Source organism: Scardinius erythrophthalmus, assembly GCF_964197995.2.
Source record: "Scardinius erythrophthalmus genome assembly, contig: HAP1_SCAFFOLD_66, whole genome shotgun sequence".
NCBI lineage: Eukaryota > Metazoa > Chordata > Actinopteri > Cypriniformes > Leuciscidae > Scardinius > Scardinius erythrophthalmus.
The window spans coordinates 338,796-355,616 of record NW_028296532.1 but is presented as its reverse complement, the minus strand read 5'-3'; the positions used below and the strand labels follow the sequence as shown (position 1 = coordinate 355,616).

The following is a 16,821-nucleotide window of genomic DNA, read 5'->3' as shown; positions in this document are numbered from 1 at the left end:
AAGACAGCAGAATTTTAGAAGCTTTCCATGCTTACATTAGCAATTTCCTTTTCCATCATCATTACCCGGGCAACCTCTTGCCTGATATTAGTGTCATTAACTTTCAGACCCCGGTCAGTTCGGATAAGCTTGGCCAAGTCAGTCATGAAGTTCTCATATGTCACACAGGCCTGAGGAAAAAAACAAATTGAAAACACATGAGTGCTAAATTCAATACATCAGCATGCATATGTTCTTCATTTATATGCAGTATGACAACACCCAGATCCTGGCTTCACGGTTGTTTAGGAAGCATTTGTGCACTTTGTGGGAAATTATTCAATCTAATTCCTTCTTTCCTCTCATCCTCTGCTTTCCTGCAAAAGGTTACATAATAATCATTGATAATCTTCTGTCACGGTTCATGAATCGGCTGTCTCATTACTGATGTGTGTGTGTGTGTCTGTGTGTGGGTGTGGTTACTCATTGTGTTGATTATTGTCGCCAGCTGTGTTCAATCCCCGTTCCCTTTATATGTGCAGTAATTCCCATCTCATGTTGTCAGATCGTTGTGGCTTCCCCGGTGTTGTGTCCTGTTCCCGTGTTTTGCTCTCGTCTCCTCGTGTGGATTCCTGTCTTCGTGGACCCTCTTCGTTGTGTTTCACGCTGTCTGGATTGTTTATTGTTTCCTGGTTCCTGAGCATGCCGATCACCGCACACCATCACCGGGTTGCCCATTGAAGTCCCTGCGTCATCTCGCCATCTGAGTGTTTGTTTCCCCGACCTGTGTTTCTCTGACCATCTACAATAAACATTCTTTTACTTGCAATTGTATCCGTCTCTGTATCACTACAGAACGATCTGACCAATCATGGATACAGCAAGTACGCCAGTTTGAATGACTTCCTCACGCATAGCGTCACAAGAATGGATCAACAAGGAGAGGAGATCGCTAACACAGGTCGCGCGGTTCAAGCACTCGTGACGCAGGTGTCCGAGCTCACCCAACAGCTACAACTTCTTCGAGTTCCCACTGCGCCGCCCACACCGCCCGTTCAGCCCCCCACCGCCTCTGCAAGAGAATCAGCCGGAGCCTCGTCTGCCCACGCCCGAGAAATATTCAGGTGAGCCTGAGTATTGTAGGGCTTTTCTCACAGCATGTTCCATGCACTTTGCATTGCAGCCACGGACCTTTTGCACTGAACAGTCTAAAGTGGCGTTCGTGTTGACACTACTGTCGGGGAAGGCGGCTCTCTGGGGAACGGCGGTGTGGGAGAACCAAAACATCTGCTGCGCCTCGTTCCAGGCACTCTCCATGGAGATGAGAGGAGTATTCGATCGAGTGGTAGCGGGTAAGGAGGCGGCCAGATTACTCGCTGATCTACGCCAAGGAAATGGCTCGGTGTCGGACTATTCCATCCAGTTCCGCACCCTGGCTGCAGAGTGCCAATGGAACGAGGAGGCGCAGTGGGACATGTTCCAGCATGGGTTGGCTGACCGCGTTCAAAAAGAGATTTACATCCTGGACCTTCCCAAGACCCTGGATGGCCAGATGGAGCTTGCGCTGAGGGTCGATGCTCGTCTGAATCGTGTGACCTCTCATGTACATCAGAGTCGACTCCAGTACCACACTGAGGATCCACGGGCCAGCGGCGGGAGCGCGGTCAGCCCAGTTTCAGATCATGAACCCATGCAGGTGGGGAGAGCTCGGCTTTCCCGGGAGGAGAGGGAGAGGCGGAGATCCCAAGGACTCTGCCTTTACTGTGGCAAGGCTGGCCACTTTCTCTTTTCCTGTCTGGTAAAGGAGCAAAGCCCGGTAGTAAGTATGAGGCTACTATCGGGTGGGATCTCCGCCGAGAGGACCTCATCACCATCATCAACCCTCCTCCCGGTAAGACTGGGCAACCTCCACGCACCGCACTCAAGCACTGCTGGATTCGGGAGCAGAGGTTAACTTTATGGACTTTGGACTCGCACTCAAACTCCAGATTCCCATCACTTCTCTCACTCACAAGATTTCAGTCAACGCACTCAATGGACAAGAACTTCCAAGAATCTCCCACTCTACTGAACCCCTCACACTCATCACTTCTGGCAATCACACCGAAATCATTTCCTTTTTACTCATGGACTCACCACTAGCACCAGTGGTTTTAGGGCACCCGTGGCTCACTCAACACAACCCCCGTAACGACTGGCACAATAATTCTGTTTCCACATGGAGTAACCGTTGTCATGAGTCATGTTTGGTGTCTGCCTGTTCGTCTTTGTCTGGTTCTGTGTTTCAGAGTGAGGCAGCGGATTTGTCTAACGTGCCCGCAGAGTACCTCGACCTGAAGGAGGTGTTCAGTAAGTCTCGTGCTGCTTCTCTTCCTCCGCATCGTTCCTATGACTGTGCGATAGATCTACTGCCAGGTAAATCTCCGCCTAAGGGCAAACTTTACTCTCTTTCTGTTCCCGAGAGGGAGGCCATGGAGAAATATATTTCTGATTCTCTAGCCTCTGGGTTCATCTAGCCTTCCTCTTCTCCTGTGGGGGCGGGGTTCTTTTTCGTTGGGAAGAAGGATGGCTCTCTGCGACCTTGTATTGATTACCGAGAGCTGAACAACATCACGGTAAAGAATTCTTATCCTTTGCCGTTGATGTCTTCAGCTTTCGAGAGGTTGCAGGGAGCATCCATTTTCACGAAACTGGACTTACGTAATGCATATCATTTGGTTCGCATCAGGAAGGGGGATGAATGGAAAACCGCTTTTAATACCCCTAGGGGGCACTTTGAATATTTGGTTATGCCTTTCGGGCTTTCCAACTCCCCAGCGGTTTTCCAAGCACTCGTCAATGACGTGTTGAGAGACATGGTAGATCAGTTCATATATGTTTACCTGGATGACATATTGATTTTTTCTTCGTCTCTCCAGGAACACGTTCAACACGTCAGACGAGTGCTCCAGAGACTGTTAGAGAATGGGCTTTTTGTCAAGGCGGAGAAATGTGTGTTTCATGCACAGTCTGTTCCTTTTTTAGGGTACATCATCTCTTCTGAGGGAGTGCGCATGGATCCTGACAAGGTTAAGGCTGTGGTAGATTGGCCAAGTCCAGATTCCCGTAAGGCCCTACAGCGGTTTCTGGGGTTCGCCAATTTTTATCGCCGTTTCATTCGCAATTTCAGCCAACTAGTCGCACCTCTGACTGCCTTGACCTCCCCCCGAACGACCTCAAAAGTCGCTTCGTTTCGGCTCCCATTCTTATCACCCCTGATCCCACACGTCAGTTCGTGGTGGAGGTCGACGCGTCAGAGGTGGGAGTAGGAGCAGTGCTTTCACAACGCGCTTCCTCAGACGACAAGATGCACCCCTGCGCGTTTTTTTTCTCATCGACTATCGCCTGTTGAACGTAATTATGACATTGGTAACAGAGAGTTGTTGGCAGACAAGTTAGCGTTGGAGGAGTGGCGTCATTGGTTAGAGGGTTCAGGGGTTCCCTTTATCGTTTGGACCGATCACAAGAACCTTGAATATATTAGATCTGCTAAAAGACTCAACTCCAGGCAGGCTCGGTGGGCACTTTTTTTCGGACGTTTTGACTTTGTTCTCTCGTACCGCCCGGGTTCCAAAGACATCAAACCCGACTCCTTATCTCTTATTTTTGATCCATCCGAATGCCCGGTGACTCCCGAGTGCATTTTACCTGAGAAAGTAGTTATCTCCACACTTGTATGGGAGGTCGAGTCGAAGGTCAAGACGGCCTTAGAAGGGGTAACGCCTCTGCCCGGTTGCCCACCGAATCGTTTGTTTGTTCCGGAGGGGTTACGGTCCGACGTTATTCGGTGGGGTCATTGCTCCAACGTGGCTTGTCATCCTGGAGTGACTCGCACCAGTTTTCTAGTTAAGCAACGATTCTGGTGGCCATTAATGGGTCGCGACATTCACGATTTTGTTTTGGCTTGTTCTGTCTGTGCCACTGGTAAGACATCCAACCGACCTCCGGATGGGTTACTTCGACCGCTGTCTGTCCCTTCGAGACCCTGGTCCCACATCGCGCTAGATTTTGTCACCACCCTCCTGCCCTCCAAGGGCATGACGGTTGTTTTAACCGTAGTGGACCGGTTTTCGAAGGCGGCACATTTCATCCCCTTGCCCAAATTACCTTCAGCCAAGGAGACAGCGGTCACGGTCATTGATCATGTCTTTCGGTTACATGGCCTCCCGACGGACGTGGTCTCTGACAGGGGTTCCCAATTTGTGTCCAAATTTTGGAAGGAGTTCTGTAAATTATTGGGGGCTACGGTCAGTCTGTCTTCGGGTTATCATCCCCAGACCAATGGTCAGTCTGAGCGGGCCAACCAGGATCTTGAGAGAATGTTGCGATGTTTGGTAGCCAAGAATCCTTCGTCCTGGAGCCAACAACTTTCTATGGTGGAGTACGCCCATAGCTCGTTACCAGTGTCATCTACGGGCCTCTCTCCGTTTAAGTGTAGTTTAGGTTACCAGCCACCAATTTTTCCGAGTCTGGAATCCGAAGTCGCGGTCCCCTCTGCTCACGCTTTCGTCCAGAGGTGTCGCCGCACTTGGACTAGAGCCCGTGAGACTCTACTCCAAGCGGGGGGGGGCGCATGAAGGCCAAGGCCGATCGCCACCTTGGCCTCGCATGAAGGCCAAGGCCAAAGCCTCCCGTATACGCCGTGGGTCAAAAAGTGTGGCTTTCTACCAGAAATATTCCGCTCCGTTCCGTTTCTAACAAGTTAGCTCCCAAATTTATCGGCCCGTTTCCTGTCACCAAGATTATTAGTCCGGTGACAGTCCGACTCAAACTTCCTCCAGCGTACAGGAGAATTCACCCCGCCTTTCATGTGTCTAAAGTCAAGCCCGTGTTTTATTCTCACATTAATCCGCCCGCCCCGGTTCCCCCCCCCGCTGCGACTCGTAGATGGGGAACTTACTTATTCGGTACGTCGTATTCTGGACTCGAGACGGAGGGGACGCGGATTTCAGTACTTGGTGGACTGGGAGGGTTACGGTCCGGAGGAGAGAAGTTGGGTACCTGCTAGAGACATCCTGGATCACTCCCTTATCGATGATTTCAATCGACAGGTAGGGTTGTCTGGGAATGCCAGGAGGCGTTCCTAGGGGAGGGGGTACTGTCACGGTTCATGAATCGGCTGTCTCATTACTGATGTGTGTGTGTGTGTCTGTGTGTGGGTGTGGTTACTCATTGTGTTGATTATTGTCGCCAACTGTGTTCAATCCCTGTTCCCTTTATATGTGCAGTAATTCCCATCTCATGTTGTCAGATCGTTGTGGCTTCCCCGGTGTCGTGTCCTGTTCCCGTGTTTTGCTCTCGTCTCCTCGTGTGGATTCCTGTCTTCGTGGACCCCCTTCGTTGTGTTTCACGCTGTCTGGATTGTTTATTGTTTCCTGGTTCCTGAGCACGCCGATCACCGCACACCATCACCGGGTTGCCCATTAAAGTCCCTGCGTCATCTCGCCATCTGAGTGTTTGTTTCCCCGACCTGTGTTTCTCTGACCATCTACAATAAACATTCTTTTACTTGCAATTGTATCCGTCTCTGTATCACTACATCTTCAAAATGGAAACAAAAGACCAGATCTTGGTCCAAGTGTTTCCATCTGTTTGTCCCATTGAGGCTTCCCCACTTTCTTTATTGCCTTTTTTTTTTTTTCAAATGAACCAGGTCTGAAATATATTAAAGGGACATAGCATTTATAAGTCTGAACTGAATAACAATCAGTTGATGATAACTAACAGTTTGTATCTGAACACTCCAGTCCAAGAGTGACTGTTTCTCCAAGAGAAATGAAATGCAAATTGATTATCTTATTTTAAATTAGAAGACTGTTGGATCTTTTAGGAGATGTGCAGGCTTATCTTGCACTTCTAACTTGTGTGGTCTGGGCAAATCCAAGGTAAAGCTGGAGGCAAAATTTGATATTCCTTTCTGAGAGTAAATTGAGGTTGATTTACACTTTCAGATTGATGACACAATAATTTCAATCTACTGTACACAGGAAGAACTCAAGGTATGAAAAAGGCCATAGGTTGCTTCATCTGTAACTCCTACATTTGGTAAATGTCATAAGCTTTTGTATTGGATCAATAAAGAGTGAAAGAAAATGTCAGAGAGAGAGAAAGACACCTAGAGGCCCTAATAATCCACCGGTTAGACTGGCTTGAACCAGCATGAAAGTTAATTCTGGTCTAAGCTGGTCTTTTCTGTAGGGAGGGGTTCAGGAGAAAAAAAAAAAAAAAGAGGAAGAAAGAACCAAAAATTAAGTTTCACAAAATCCACCTGTTCCTGTTTAACAGGCAATTCTTACCTCCTCGTATGGCCCAGTGCACACATAGTAGTCTCTTGAGGAGAGGCCAAGACTTGGCTGGTCGAACTGGCACAGAGAATAAAACCAGGAGACAATCAGGCTTTCATTATTAATTGAAAATCCAATGCATCCACATGTAGTGCCACCCTAATAAACCTGTATCAGTTACTCCAATTAAAAACCTCACAGACCCATGAACAATAATACTGTTTGTTTAAATCAATTATGTGATTTTAAGTCTTTGGATTGACTTCTCTGAGATGGTGTGTAGAGGGATTTATTTATTTTCTGCCATGGAGAAGTGTTTTAAACAAAAGTAAACATGGATTTGTGTTTGTATATAAAATAAGTAGTCTGTTGTTGCGCACACCTACATGAAGGATGTGTGCATTGGAGTCTCGGTCATCTGTACCAATAAAAAAGCTAATTAGGACTTGCTTTCCATATTTCTCATTAAGTTTGGCTATGGCATCTTCTGCTGTCCAATTCATTCCTGTAGAGGAGGAGAGAGGAAACATTTTATACAATGTACATATGAGGTAATTAGGGTTATGCGACTGAGAAATCTTCTCCTACCATAAGTGGTGTCCCAATCATCTGTTGCTATAGGCCACTCAAAGACATCTGGCATCATTGTGAGGAGAGGTGTCCCACCTCTCTGTTCAATGAGGCCTGTCAGGAAAATATTAAAGTAATACAGGCTTATTTAAGCAGCCAATGCATATGGAAATTGTTGTTAGTTTTTGTTTGTTTGTTGAGAATATCTGCATGTTTTGCAGCTCATTTAAACAACTACATAATGATTTAATAATGACAATCTCCATGGACAATGTCATGACAGCATCTTTCTGACAATTTTAGAAAATGTAATATTAAGAGCCTATATAATTATACAGCCAATTGTTTTATACTCACTTTCATTGGTGCAAGACCTATAGAGAATTTTGGCTTTGGACAGTGAACTACTGCTTCCACTGTCTTCTCTCTCTAGCACTCCTATAGAAAAATAATATAAAGTATCATTGCATTGGTTGGACAGTATAACAGACTTTAAAAATGTCAGTTTTTAATCATCATCATAGAAAGCAGCTAAACATGGTCCCAAATGAAAACCTCGTGCATCATGCTTCCGTGTCTATTTTGCTTCTGTCTACCTCTCATTCAATAAGTGGGCCAGCTGTTTCTCTAAATCTCTCATATCCTATTTGCAGTACTTGAGTTCAGATTTTGTTTTAATTAGTGCTTGGGTCTCAGCATTTCCTGTGAAAGGGCACAGATCATGTGTGTGTGATTGGATTATAAAGACCGCCTGGTGGCCATGTGGCACGAACCCCTACAGTTTTGAAACTCCGTCACTTCATCTCAGTCACTCTTTTTCTCCATCCACCTGACATGTGCAATTATATGCTTTTTTTCTCTCTTCCCATGTTATATGTAGACCTACTTTACAGACAAATACTTGTTTCAGAAAGTCTTGAAAAACTTAAAGCCTGTCATTCATCTAAAGCAAAATACAAAAATCTGAGAAAAGAATTCACTAATAATAAATTGTGCCCACTGATAGCACTGTCTATTTGCATGTACTGTACTGTACGTTGTTTTAGCAGCTGATCCACTTATATGTATAGATCACTAAAAAAAAGAAAATTCTGTCATCATTTACTCAGTTTCATGTTCTAAAAACGGTATACATGTAATTGTTCTGTGGAACACAAAAGAACGTATTTTGAAAAATGTCTCCTTCAAAATATCTTTTGTGTTCCAGTGAAGATAGAAAGTCATAGAGGTTTGAAGTTACATAAGTAAGTACAAAATTGGTAACACTTGGTTCATCAGTTAACATTAGTTAATGTATGAACTAACAATGAGCAATACATTTGTTACAGTATTTATTCATCTTTGTTAATGTTAGTTAATAAAAATACAGCTGTTCATTGTTTGTTCATGTTAGTTCACAGTGCATTAACTAACATAAACAAATACAACCTTTGATTTTAATATTACTAAATGTATTAGTAAATGTTGAAATTAAGATTAACTAAGATTAATAAATACTGAAGTATTGTTCATTCTTAGATTATGTTAACTAAGGTAGTTAAAGCTACAATATGTAATTTGTTTTTGCTGCTAGGAGTCACTAACCTCTTACAATAACAAAGGCGTAGTTTTATGACCCAGTGATAAGCGGAATGATGGGACTTGCTGTCATGCTGATGGATCTAATAATGTTTATGGATGAGTGAAAACATTCATGTTTTTTTAACATGACTGTGGTATGAAGCAGGTCATGATAGTTAACCTGTTAACCGTTGCCAGTGCGCGGGCGCACTGAAGCGTTTTTTTTTTATATATAGTTCAAAGTTACTATCAGATTTAATGTTATACCTTGACAAACTATACATCATTAAAAAGATATAAGACTTCAGTATTTGACCACTATTGTATTCTGAGAAACTTATAGCGACAGTTATTTCTTAACCCTCTGATGGTCCTCGGTCATTTCTGACCGAATAATTTTCTGTTTTGAAATTTTAAAAATCACAGCTTCATCGGAAGGCTATGAAACTTGGTGACTTTTCTGGGATTAGGTATGTGAATACAAAAAAAAATTGAGGTCATGATCCGAGCATGCTAAGTGGTCGTAAAAAAAATAGTCACACTCGTGGTCTTCGGTCAAAAATGACCGACCCATAGGAAATGAATGGGAAATTTACAAAAACACAAAAATTCTCTGAATTTTTGTCTGTACAATCTACAAATCGGACACGATTCTAAAAAAAAGTACACCGCAGTAAAGGGGTGACACTCTACAACATCAAGAGTGCAAAAAATTCACACCCACCCACACACACACACATACAAACACACGTTTATACACATACACACCAATAAATTCAGATTACAAAAATCTGTTTTGAATTTTTAAAAATCACAGCTTCATCAGAATGTTACGAAACTTGGTGACTTTTCTGGCATTAGGTATGTGAACACACAAAAAAATTGAGTTCATGATCCGAGCATGCTAAGTGGTCGTAAAAAAATTAGTTATGATTTTGGTCTTCGGTCAAAATTACCCCCATAGGAAATGAATGGGAAATTGACAAAAACACAAAAATTCTCTAAAAATCAGCCACGATGCAGAAAAAAAATGCTCAGCAATGAAGGGGTGAAGCTCTAAAACATCAAGAGTGAAAAACATAACATAATTAATAATTATAATTAATATATGTATATATAATTAATATAATAATTATTAAAATTATTAAAATAATAATTAATAAAATGTTATAAACCTTGGCAAAAAGTATTATTTGAGAATTTCTAAAAAAATACATTCAATCCACATCTTAAAAGTAAGTAATTTGGTCCAAAAACAACTAGAATTCACAAACATCTCCATTTAGAGCTATACAGGCATCTAGTGGTAAACCCATGCAATAACATGTTTTATTTAATTTTATGATTAATAAATTGATGAATTTTTTTTTATTTTATTTTTTTTTCTGAAAGCCTAGTCTCTATTTTACCCGAAAATACTGCATAGAATTTAAAAAAAAAAAAAATAAAAAAAATAAAAAAAACATTATTTTCAATGGCAAAAAATGGACTATAAATATTGCATAAATATTAATAAGTTCAATCAAATTGTCTCAACATTCTAAATTAAAAAGAATAAATATTATAGAACAAAAATAAATTGCATTGGTTTTTACTGGGATGGAGGAAGTTTCATTTTTAGGTGTCCGGTCATTTATGACCGGGAAGGCCCCCAGTGTGACTGCTAAACGAAGACCATCAGAGGGTTATTTAGTGTCAGGAGTTATGAAATGAAAAAATGAGCCGATACCTTTAATATGAATTATGCGCGTCAGCCGCTTTCATTCATAAAAAAACTCTGTGCTGTCGTCATGACAGCGCTTGACAAAACAACGTCCCTCAGGGCTTTAGCTCAAAAATTTGCAGATCTGGAGAAATATTGATATATTCTCATAGGTTTACATCAGATTTCTATAAACAGGAATAATATTTATTGAATTTATACCCAAATGCGTCGATATAATCATTATGAGCGCTTGGATACTCTGATACTGCGTTTTCAATTCATACCAATAGCCTGAGGGCGCTATATGCACAATAATAGTCCATATATGGAACATGAAGAAGAGCCATAATCATGTGACATTCCAGGACGTTACTGATACACACAAAGCTACAGAGATCGCGCTGTAACATGCAGATAAAGATGTTTTGAAGACAATAAACATGATTGCAATGATATTTGAGTTACCTGTGTTTTTCAAGCCATGCCAGGTATTTTCATAATAATAGATTATATTTATAATGTAATGCTAATCTATATAGACTATCATTGTGCAGAATACTATACCATAGTATATTTTCTGTCTGATTTTTTTATCTGAAGCCAAATTAATTCACAGAAGATTATTTAAAATACTTGACTTGCGTTATAAAGTAAGTTTGGAGCACAAACATGGTTTTAATCTCATAAATTGTCGTGTATTGATGGTGTGCTAAGCTAACATGCTATCTAGCCCTAGGTGCACCTGCCACTAGCAGTTATACTTTTATGATTTTATTAATGCCTACTGAAATGTTTCTTTATTCAAGAAATGCATTTGATACAGTTTAAAATGTGAGGTGAACTTTGAGAAAAGAAATTAGGGACTGAAAACCTATGAATAGCCTGTGAATAGCCAGTCGTTAGTAACTATAATGCAGACAAAAGAAATGCATATTTAGAGCCATAACCAGGCTGGAGAGGTGTGAATGTGTGCAGGGGGAGACTGAGACTGAATGGGGATCGTTTGCACCACAAAACAATAGAGACAATATACTGGATAGATGGTTAGAAGATGACAATAAACATCAGTTGCATTTTAGAGTCAAATCAAAATAAAGTCATTTGACATGGTCTTGAAAAACATTTAACTAAATACAGAGTTTTGGACTTATTATCTTCAGATTTTAAACAAAATGTTTAGACATGTGGCTTTAGCTGTAGTGCATTTATAGATTGCTACAGTGCCAACTTCAATTTTATTTTCATGAGGATGTTTCATAAAAATTAATTTCTAATAACTTTACAAAACTTTGAAGCTATTTATAAAAAGCTATTTTTCATTATGACAATAATTAATTCTACATTTACAATAAACTGTCAGGTGTCAGTTTTCAAATGAGATCATACTTGTGCTTTTAGTACAAAGGGTTCATGAACTGTATCTGTTTCAGTTTGGGTATGTCATTTCTGTGGATTTTTCAAAAGTGGGGTTGCAGCTTAACAGGTTAATAAGAGACAGATATCAGCGCCACACGCGAGTCCCGTGGATATAAAGGAATGAGGACATTTAATTCTACCGAACTACCCGCAAGTGCTGAATTACTACTCACACAGGTCAGTTTATTTGATGAATTAAACTTGTGAGGTAATGCAGCGCTGTTTCATTTGGTCTAACATTACACTATCATACTAAACAGCATTGGAGTGTGTTGAAAGTTATAATGTTATTCTATGTGTTAGTTTGTTTGCTATATGAGACTAGCAGAAAGCTAGATCGACATTAGAATAACATACTGATCATATTCTAACATTTCATCATGTTGAGCTATATAACATTGACTTGTTTTATGTACATTTGCATTATGTATTACATTATGTATGTAACCCTCGTTCCCTGAGTAGGGGGGGATGTGCAACCCCAGGGGTGGCAAGGTGGCTTGCTGAGGGATAGACACATGCTCAGAGAGGCTTACAGTGGAAATACACATGTGGGGGTCGCCCAGAGGGGGAACCATGCACATGGAGGCACCTAGCCAAGCGTGAAAGCTGCCGGAGGCATAACTCTGGCGTTGACGTCAACAGTGCTGGAGGAGACTCAGGGCTTATTAGGCTCACCTGAGGAAAATATTGCATGTATCCTGTCCGTGGAGAGGAATGGCGAGCAAGCGAAGACACCTGAGCAGAATATAGTACCGGCTAGTTGAAGCGAGTACATGAGAAGAAACTGGCTCCACTCAGAGATTATATAATCTCGCGAATGTGTTAGGTGTCGCCCAGCCTGCAGCTCTACAATGTCTGTTAGCGAGGCGCCATGCGCTTGAGCCCAAGAGGATGCCACACTCCGAGTGGAGTGGGCCGTCACACCAAGGGGGCATGGTCGACCTTGCTGCTGGTATGCCAAAGCAATGGCGTCCACTATCCAGTGAGACAACTTTTGCTTGGAGAGAGCCCTTCCCTTCAGCTTCCCACCATAACAGACAAAGAGCTGGTCTGACGTCCTGAAACACTGCATTCTGTCTACGTAAGCACAGAGGGCGCGTACTGGACAGAGCAGTGCCAAGGCTGGGTCTGCCTCCTCCAAGGGCAGCGCTTGCAGGTTCACCACCTGGTCTCGAAAGGGTGTGGTGGGAACCTTGGGCACATATCCAGGCCGGGGTCTCAGGATCACGTGAGAGTTAGCCGGCCCGAATTCCAGGCACGATGCGTCAACCGAAAAAGCCTGCATCCCCTACCCTCTTGATGGAGGCCAATGCAACCAGGAGCGCTGTCTTAATTGATAGGAACCTAAGCTCCACTGATTGCAGAGGCTCAAAGGGTGCAGGGCAGTTAAAACCACTGAAAAGGTCCCAAGAGGGTACGAGGGGAGGACGAGGAGGACAGTCTCCTCGCTCCCCTCAGGAACCTGACGATCAGGTCATGCTTTCCCAGAGACTCACCATCAACTGCATCGTGATGTGCGGCAATGGCGGCAACATACACTTTTAGGGTGGAGGGAGACAGCCTTCGCTTGCAGGAAGGAAAGCACGACACTGATCAGGCATTTCGTGGGTTCTTGATGTTTAGAAGAACACCAGTTGACGAAGAGGTTCCACTTCATCGCGTAGGCATGTCTAGTGGACGATGCTCTAGAGGAAGTGATGGTAACCACCACCGCTGGTGGTAGGGTACTCAAACCTGCCTCTTCCCGTCCAGGAGCCACACGTGGAGGTTCCAAAGATCGGGACGAGGGTGCCATAAGGTGCCCCATCCCTGAGAAAGCAGGTCCTTCCTCAGAGGGATTGGCCAGGGAGGTGCTGTCACAAGGAGTACTAGTTCTGGGAACCAGGTCCGGTTGTGCCAATACGGGGCAACCAAAATGACCTGTTCCTCGTCCTCCCTGATCTTGCGCAAGAAGGCTCACTGGGGGAAACGCATACTTGCGTAGGCCCCGCAGCCAGCTGTGCGCCAGTGCATCTGTGCCGAGCGTGCCCTCGGTCAGGGAATAAAACAGGTTGCAATGGGACGAGTCGTGGGAGGCAAACAGATCTACCTGTGCATCCCCGAACTGATCCCAAATCAGCTGAACCGACTGGGGATGGAGTCTCCATTCTCCAGGTAGAGGCCGAAGCCGAGACAGCTCGTTGGCCGCAAGGTTCAGGTCTCCCAGAATATAAATGGCTCGAAGCGACCTCAGATGCTTCTGACTCCATATGAGGAGGTGGCGAGAAAGTTGTGACATACGACGGGAGTGCAGACCACCTTGATGGTTGATGTACACTACTGTCGCAGTATTGTCTGATCGGACTAGTACGTGCTGACCCCTGAGCAACGCACGGAAGCGGTGCAGGGCGAGACGTACAGCCAGCAACTCGAGGCAATTGACATGCCAAAGGCGCTGAGGTCCTGTCCAGGAGCCCGCGGCAGCATGTCCATTGCACATGGCGCCCCAGCCCGTGGTGGAGGCATCTGTTGATACAACAACATGCCGGGAAACTCGTTCTAAGGGCACTCCGGCCTGTAGAAAACTGAGGTTCGTCCACAGGGTGAAGGTCTGACGGCAGGCCGGAGTCACTGGGACTCGGAGTGTGCCGTGTTGCCATGCCCACCTTGGGACTCGATCGCGAAGCCAAAGCTGAAGCGGTCTCATATCAAGCAATCCGAGCAGCGTTACTGCGGCTGCGGATGCCATATGCCCCAGAAATAGTTTCTGTGGAACTGCACTCTTGCCCTCGAATTGACGAAGGCAAGTCAGCTCTGACTGCGCGGCCGAGTCGATCTCCATACCGAGAAAAGAGATCCTCTGCACGGGGCAGAGTTTGCTCTTCTCCCAGTTGACCCGAAGGCCCAGACGAGCTAGGTGCTGGAGCACTAGGTCCCTGTGTTCGCAAACCTGGTCTCGAGAGTGAGCTAGGATCAGCCAGTCGTCGAGATAGTTCAGGATGCGAACCCCGTGTTCCCGGAGGGGAACAAGGGCTGCCTCGATGACTTTCGTGAAGACGTGAGGAGACAGGGCTAGCCCGAATGGGAGAACCGCGTACTGATATGCCCGCCCCTCGAAAGCAAACTGAAGAAACGGTCTGTGTCGAGGTAAAATGGAGACATGGAAGTAGACGTCCTTCAGGTCGATTGCTGCAAACCAATCCTGCGGCCGCACACACTGAAGGATGCATTTGGCCGTTAGCATCTTGAACAGCAGCCTGTGAAGGGAGCGGTTCAAGACACGTAGCGCGTCTGTGTTTCACGTCACCACGTAGGCTCACTATTGGGCGACGCTGGTCATGTGTGTGATACGTGGTGACGTGAAACACAGACGCGCTACGCAAAAACACTATGTGAAAAGACTTGAGGCCCAGAGAGAAGGAAATGAAAAGTGGAATAAAGTCGTTATTTTTGTTTGTTTCTGCGCACAAAAAGTATTCTCGTCTCTTTATAAACTTAAGATTGAGCCACTGGAATCACTTGGACTATATTAACAATGTCTTTAATACATTTTCTGGGCCAGCAAGTTATAGTGTCCATAAGCCTGTGGAGGAGTGAGACACAGCACTCAGATTTCATCAAAAATATCTTAATTTGTGTTCCGAAGATGAACAAAAGTCTTACGGGGTTGGAACAACATGAGGGTGAGTAATTACTGTCAGAATTTTCATTTTTGGGTGAACTAACCCTTTAACCCTTATGTGCTGTTGGGGATGTTTTCATCCACTATGGGGTATTTTTGAGTCTAAATTTGGCTATAACTTTTTCTGTGTTTCAGCAAATGGAATGATTTTTGGTGACAAATCTTATTTTGACACATATTTTGGGAAAATGCTTTGAAATTTTTCAAAAACTCAACAGTTCACTGTGGGCAAATTTACTACCCTTTCGTTATGTTTGTGGCTGAAAACAGCCACTACTTTAAACTGCTGTAAAAATTTATCAGATAAATATTTTTTTCAAATTTTTTTGCATAAATCTATTAATCAACCTCAGTCCTGCTCAAAAATACTAAATGTTTTAAAAAAAATCAGGATTTTAACTCTTTAATTGCCAAATTTGTAAATGATGTCACTGATTTGGGAAAAAAACACACACAAAATGACTCATTTTCAATATAAAATGTGATTGTGGACTGGATTTTTTTTTACCTTTTATCACAGTCTTGGACATGTCAAAGATTAGAAACAACATTGGTTTTGATGCATTGTTAGTTTTTGTGCAGCATCAGATTTTAACTTTTTCTCCCTCATTTACTGTTCGTGGCTGTTTTTGCCCCATTGACTTCCATTATAACCACATTTTTTGATTGCAAAGCCATGACACCATATAATCATGCATTTTTGATTGTTGGTGGTTTTCCCTGTTGGGAAGAGGTAAAATTTGTAATTTTTACTGTTGATAACCGGGTGGCACCATTAACCCTTTAGATAGGCCTGTGCCAAAAAAAGCTTAGTTTCTGGCTTTTACATGGAGTTATATGGAGTATAACAGCATAATAAAGTGTGTGTGTGTGTGTGTGTGTGTGTGTGTGTGTGTGTGTGTGTATGTGTGTGTGTGTGTGTGTGTGAACTCACCTTGATGCGTCTGAGAAAATCAAAATATGCACCTCAGCTCTCAGAACTGCATGGAGTAAACAAAAACAAAGTAAGTGTATTTATGCATCTGCTGCCGTTTGATGGTGAGAAATGCAGACTAAACAAAAACAAAGCAAGTGGATTTAAACGCGTGCATGCAAGCCTGCTGGTCATTTGATGGTGAGAAGAGCAGCAAGCAACATGAGAAAGGGCTTGACTTGTAGTGAAGTTTTAGAGATGATTATGCAGCCTGACCCTTCCAGCGAGCTGCAGGATGTTTCGTCTTCTCCCTCTGACACCACAGACTCAGGAGAGTCAGATCCTGATTTGGATGTGGCACCCTCATCATCCTCTCTAGCTTCCACTGAAGGCGAGGAGGATTCGGAGGATCCTGGATCTGGGTGGATTGGGAGAAACGGCGAAGTGTGGTTTTCCACCAACGCGGAGACAACTCCCTTTCTTCAGCCTGCCAGAGGCGTGACTCCAGGGCCGACGCGCTATGCCTTCGCAAGGGTCCAGAACATGGATTCCGTGTTCAATCTGTTTTTTACGGAGGAGATGATTGACCTCATTGTCAGCATGACTTGCGTCAACACATACATGTTTGTACAGTCATACAAACATGTATGACTATGCCTTGTGATGGCATAGCGCGTCGGCCCTGGAGTCA

The 16,821-nt window shown here is 43.8% G+C and overlaps 1 protein-coding gene across 1 annotated transcript in view; it reads right to left on the bottom strand.

The window, feature by feature from the left end:
• Nucleotides 1–14,377, bottom strand: part of LOC308686262 (neprilysin-like) — a gene marked incomplete at both ends in the record, with an annotated part of 55,837 nt that extends 41,460 nt beyond the window's left edge. Inside the window, 6 exons of the mRNA XM_081394633.1 lie at nucleotides 36–170; nucleotides 6,315–6,380; nucleotides 6,689–6,807; nucleotides 6,891–6,986; nucleotides 7,230–7,310; nucleotides 14,323–14,377. Coding sequence (XP_081250759.1) covers nucleotides 36–170; nucleotides 6,315–6,380; nucleotides 6,689–6,807; nucleotides 6,891–6,986; nucleotides 7,230–7,310; nucleotides 14,323–14,377 — 552 coding nt within the window. The remainder of the gene's footprint in view (nucleotides 1–35; nucleotides 171–6,314; nucleotides 6,381–6,688; nucleotides 6,808–6,890; nucleotides 6,987–7,229; nucleotides 7,311–14,322) is intronic.
• Nucleotides 14,378–16,821: the final 2,444 nt, after the last annotated feature.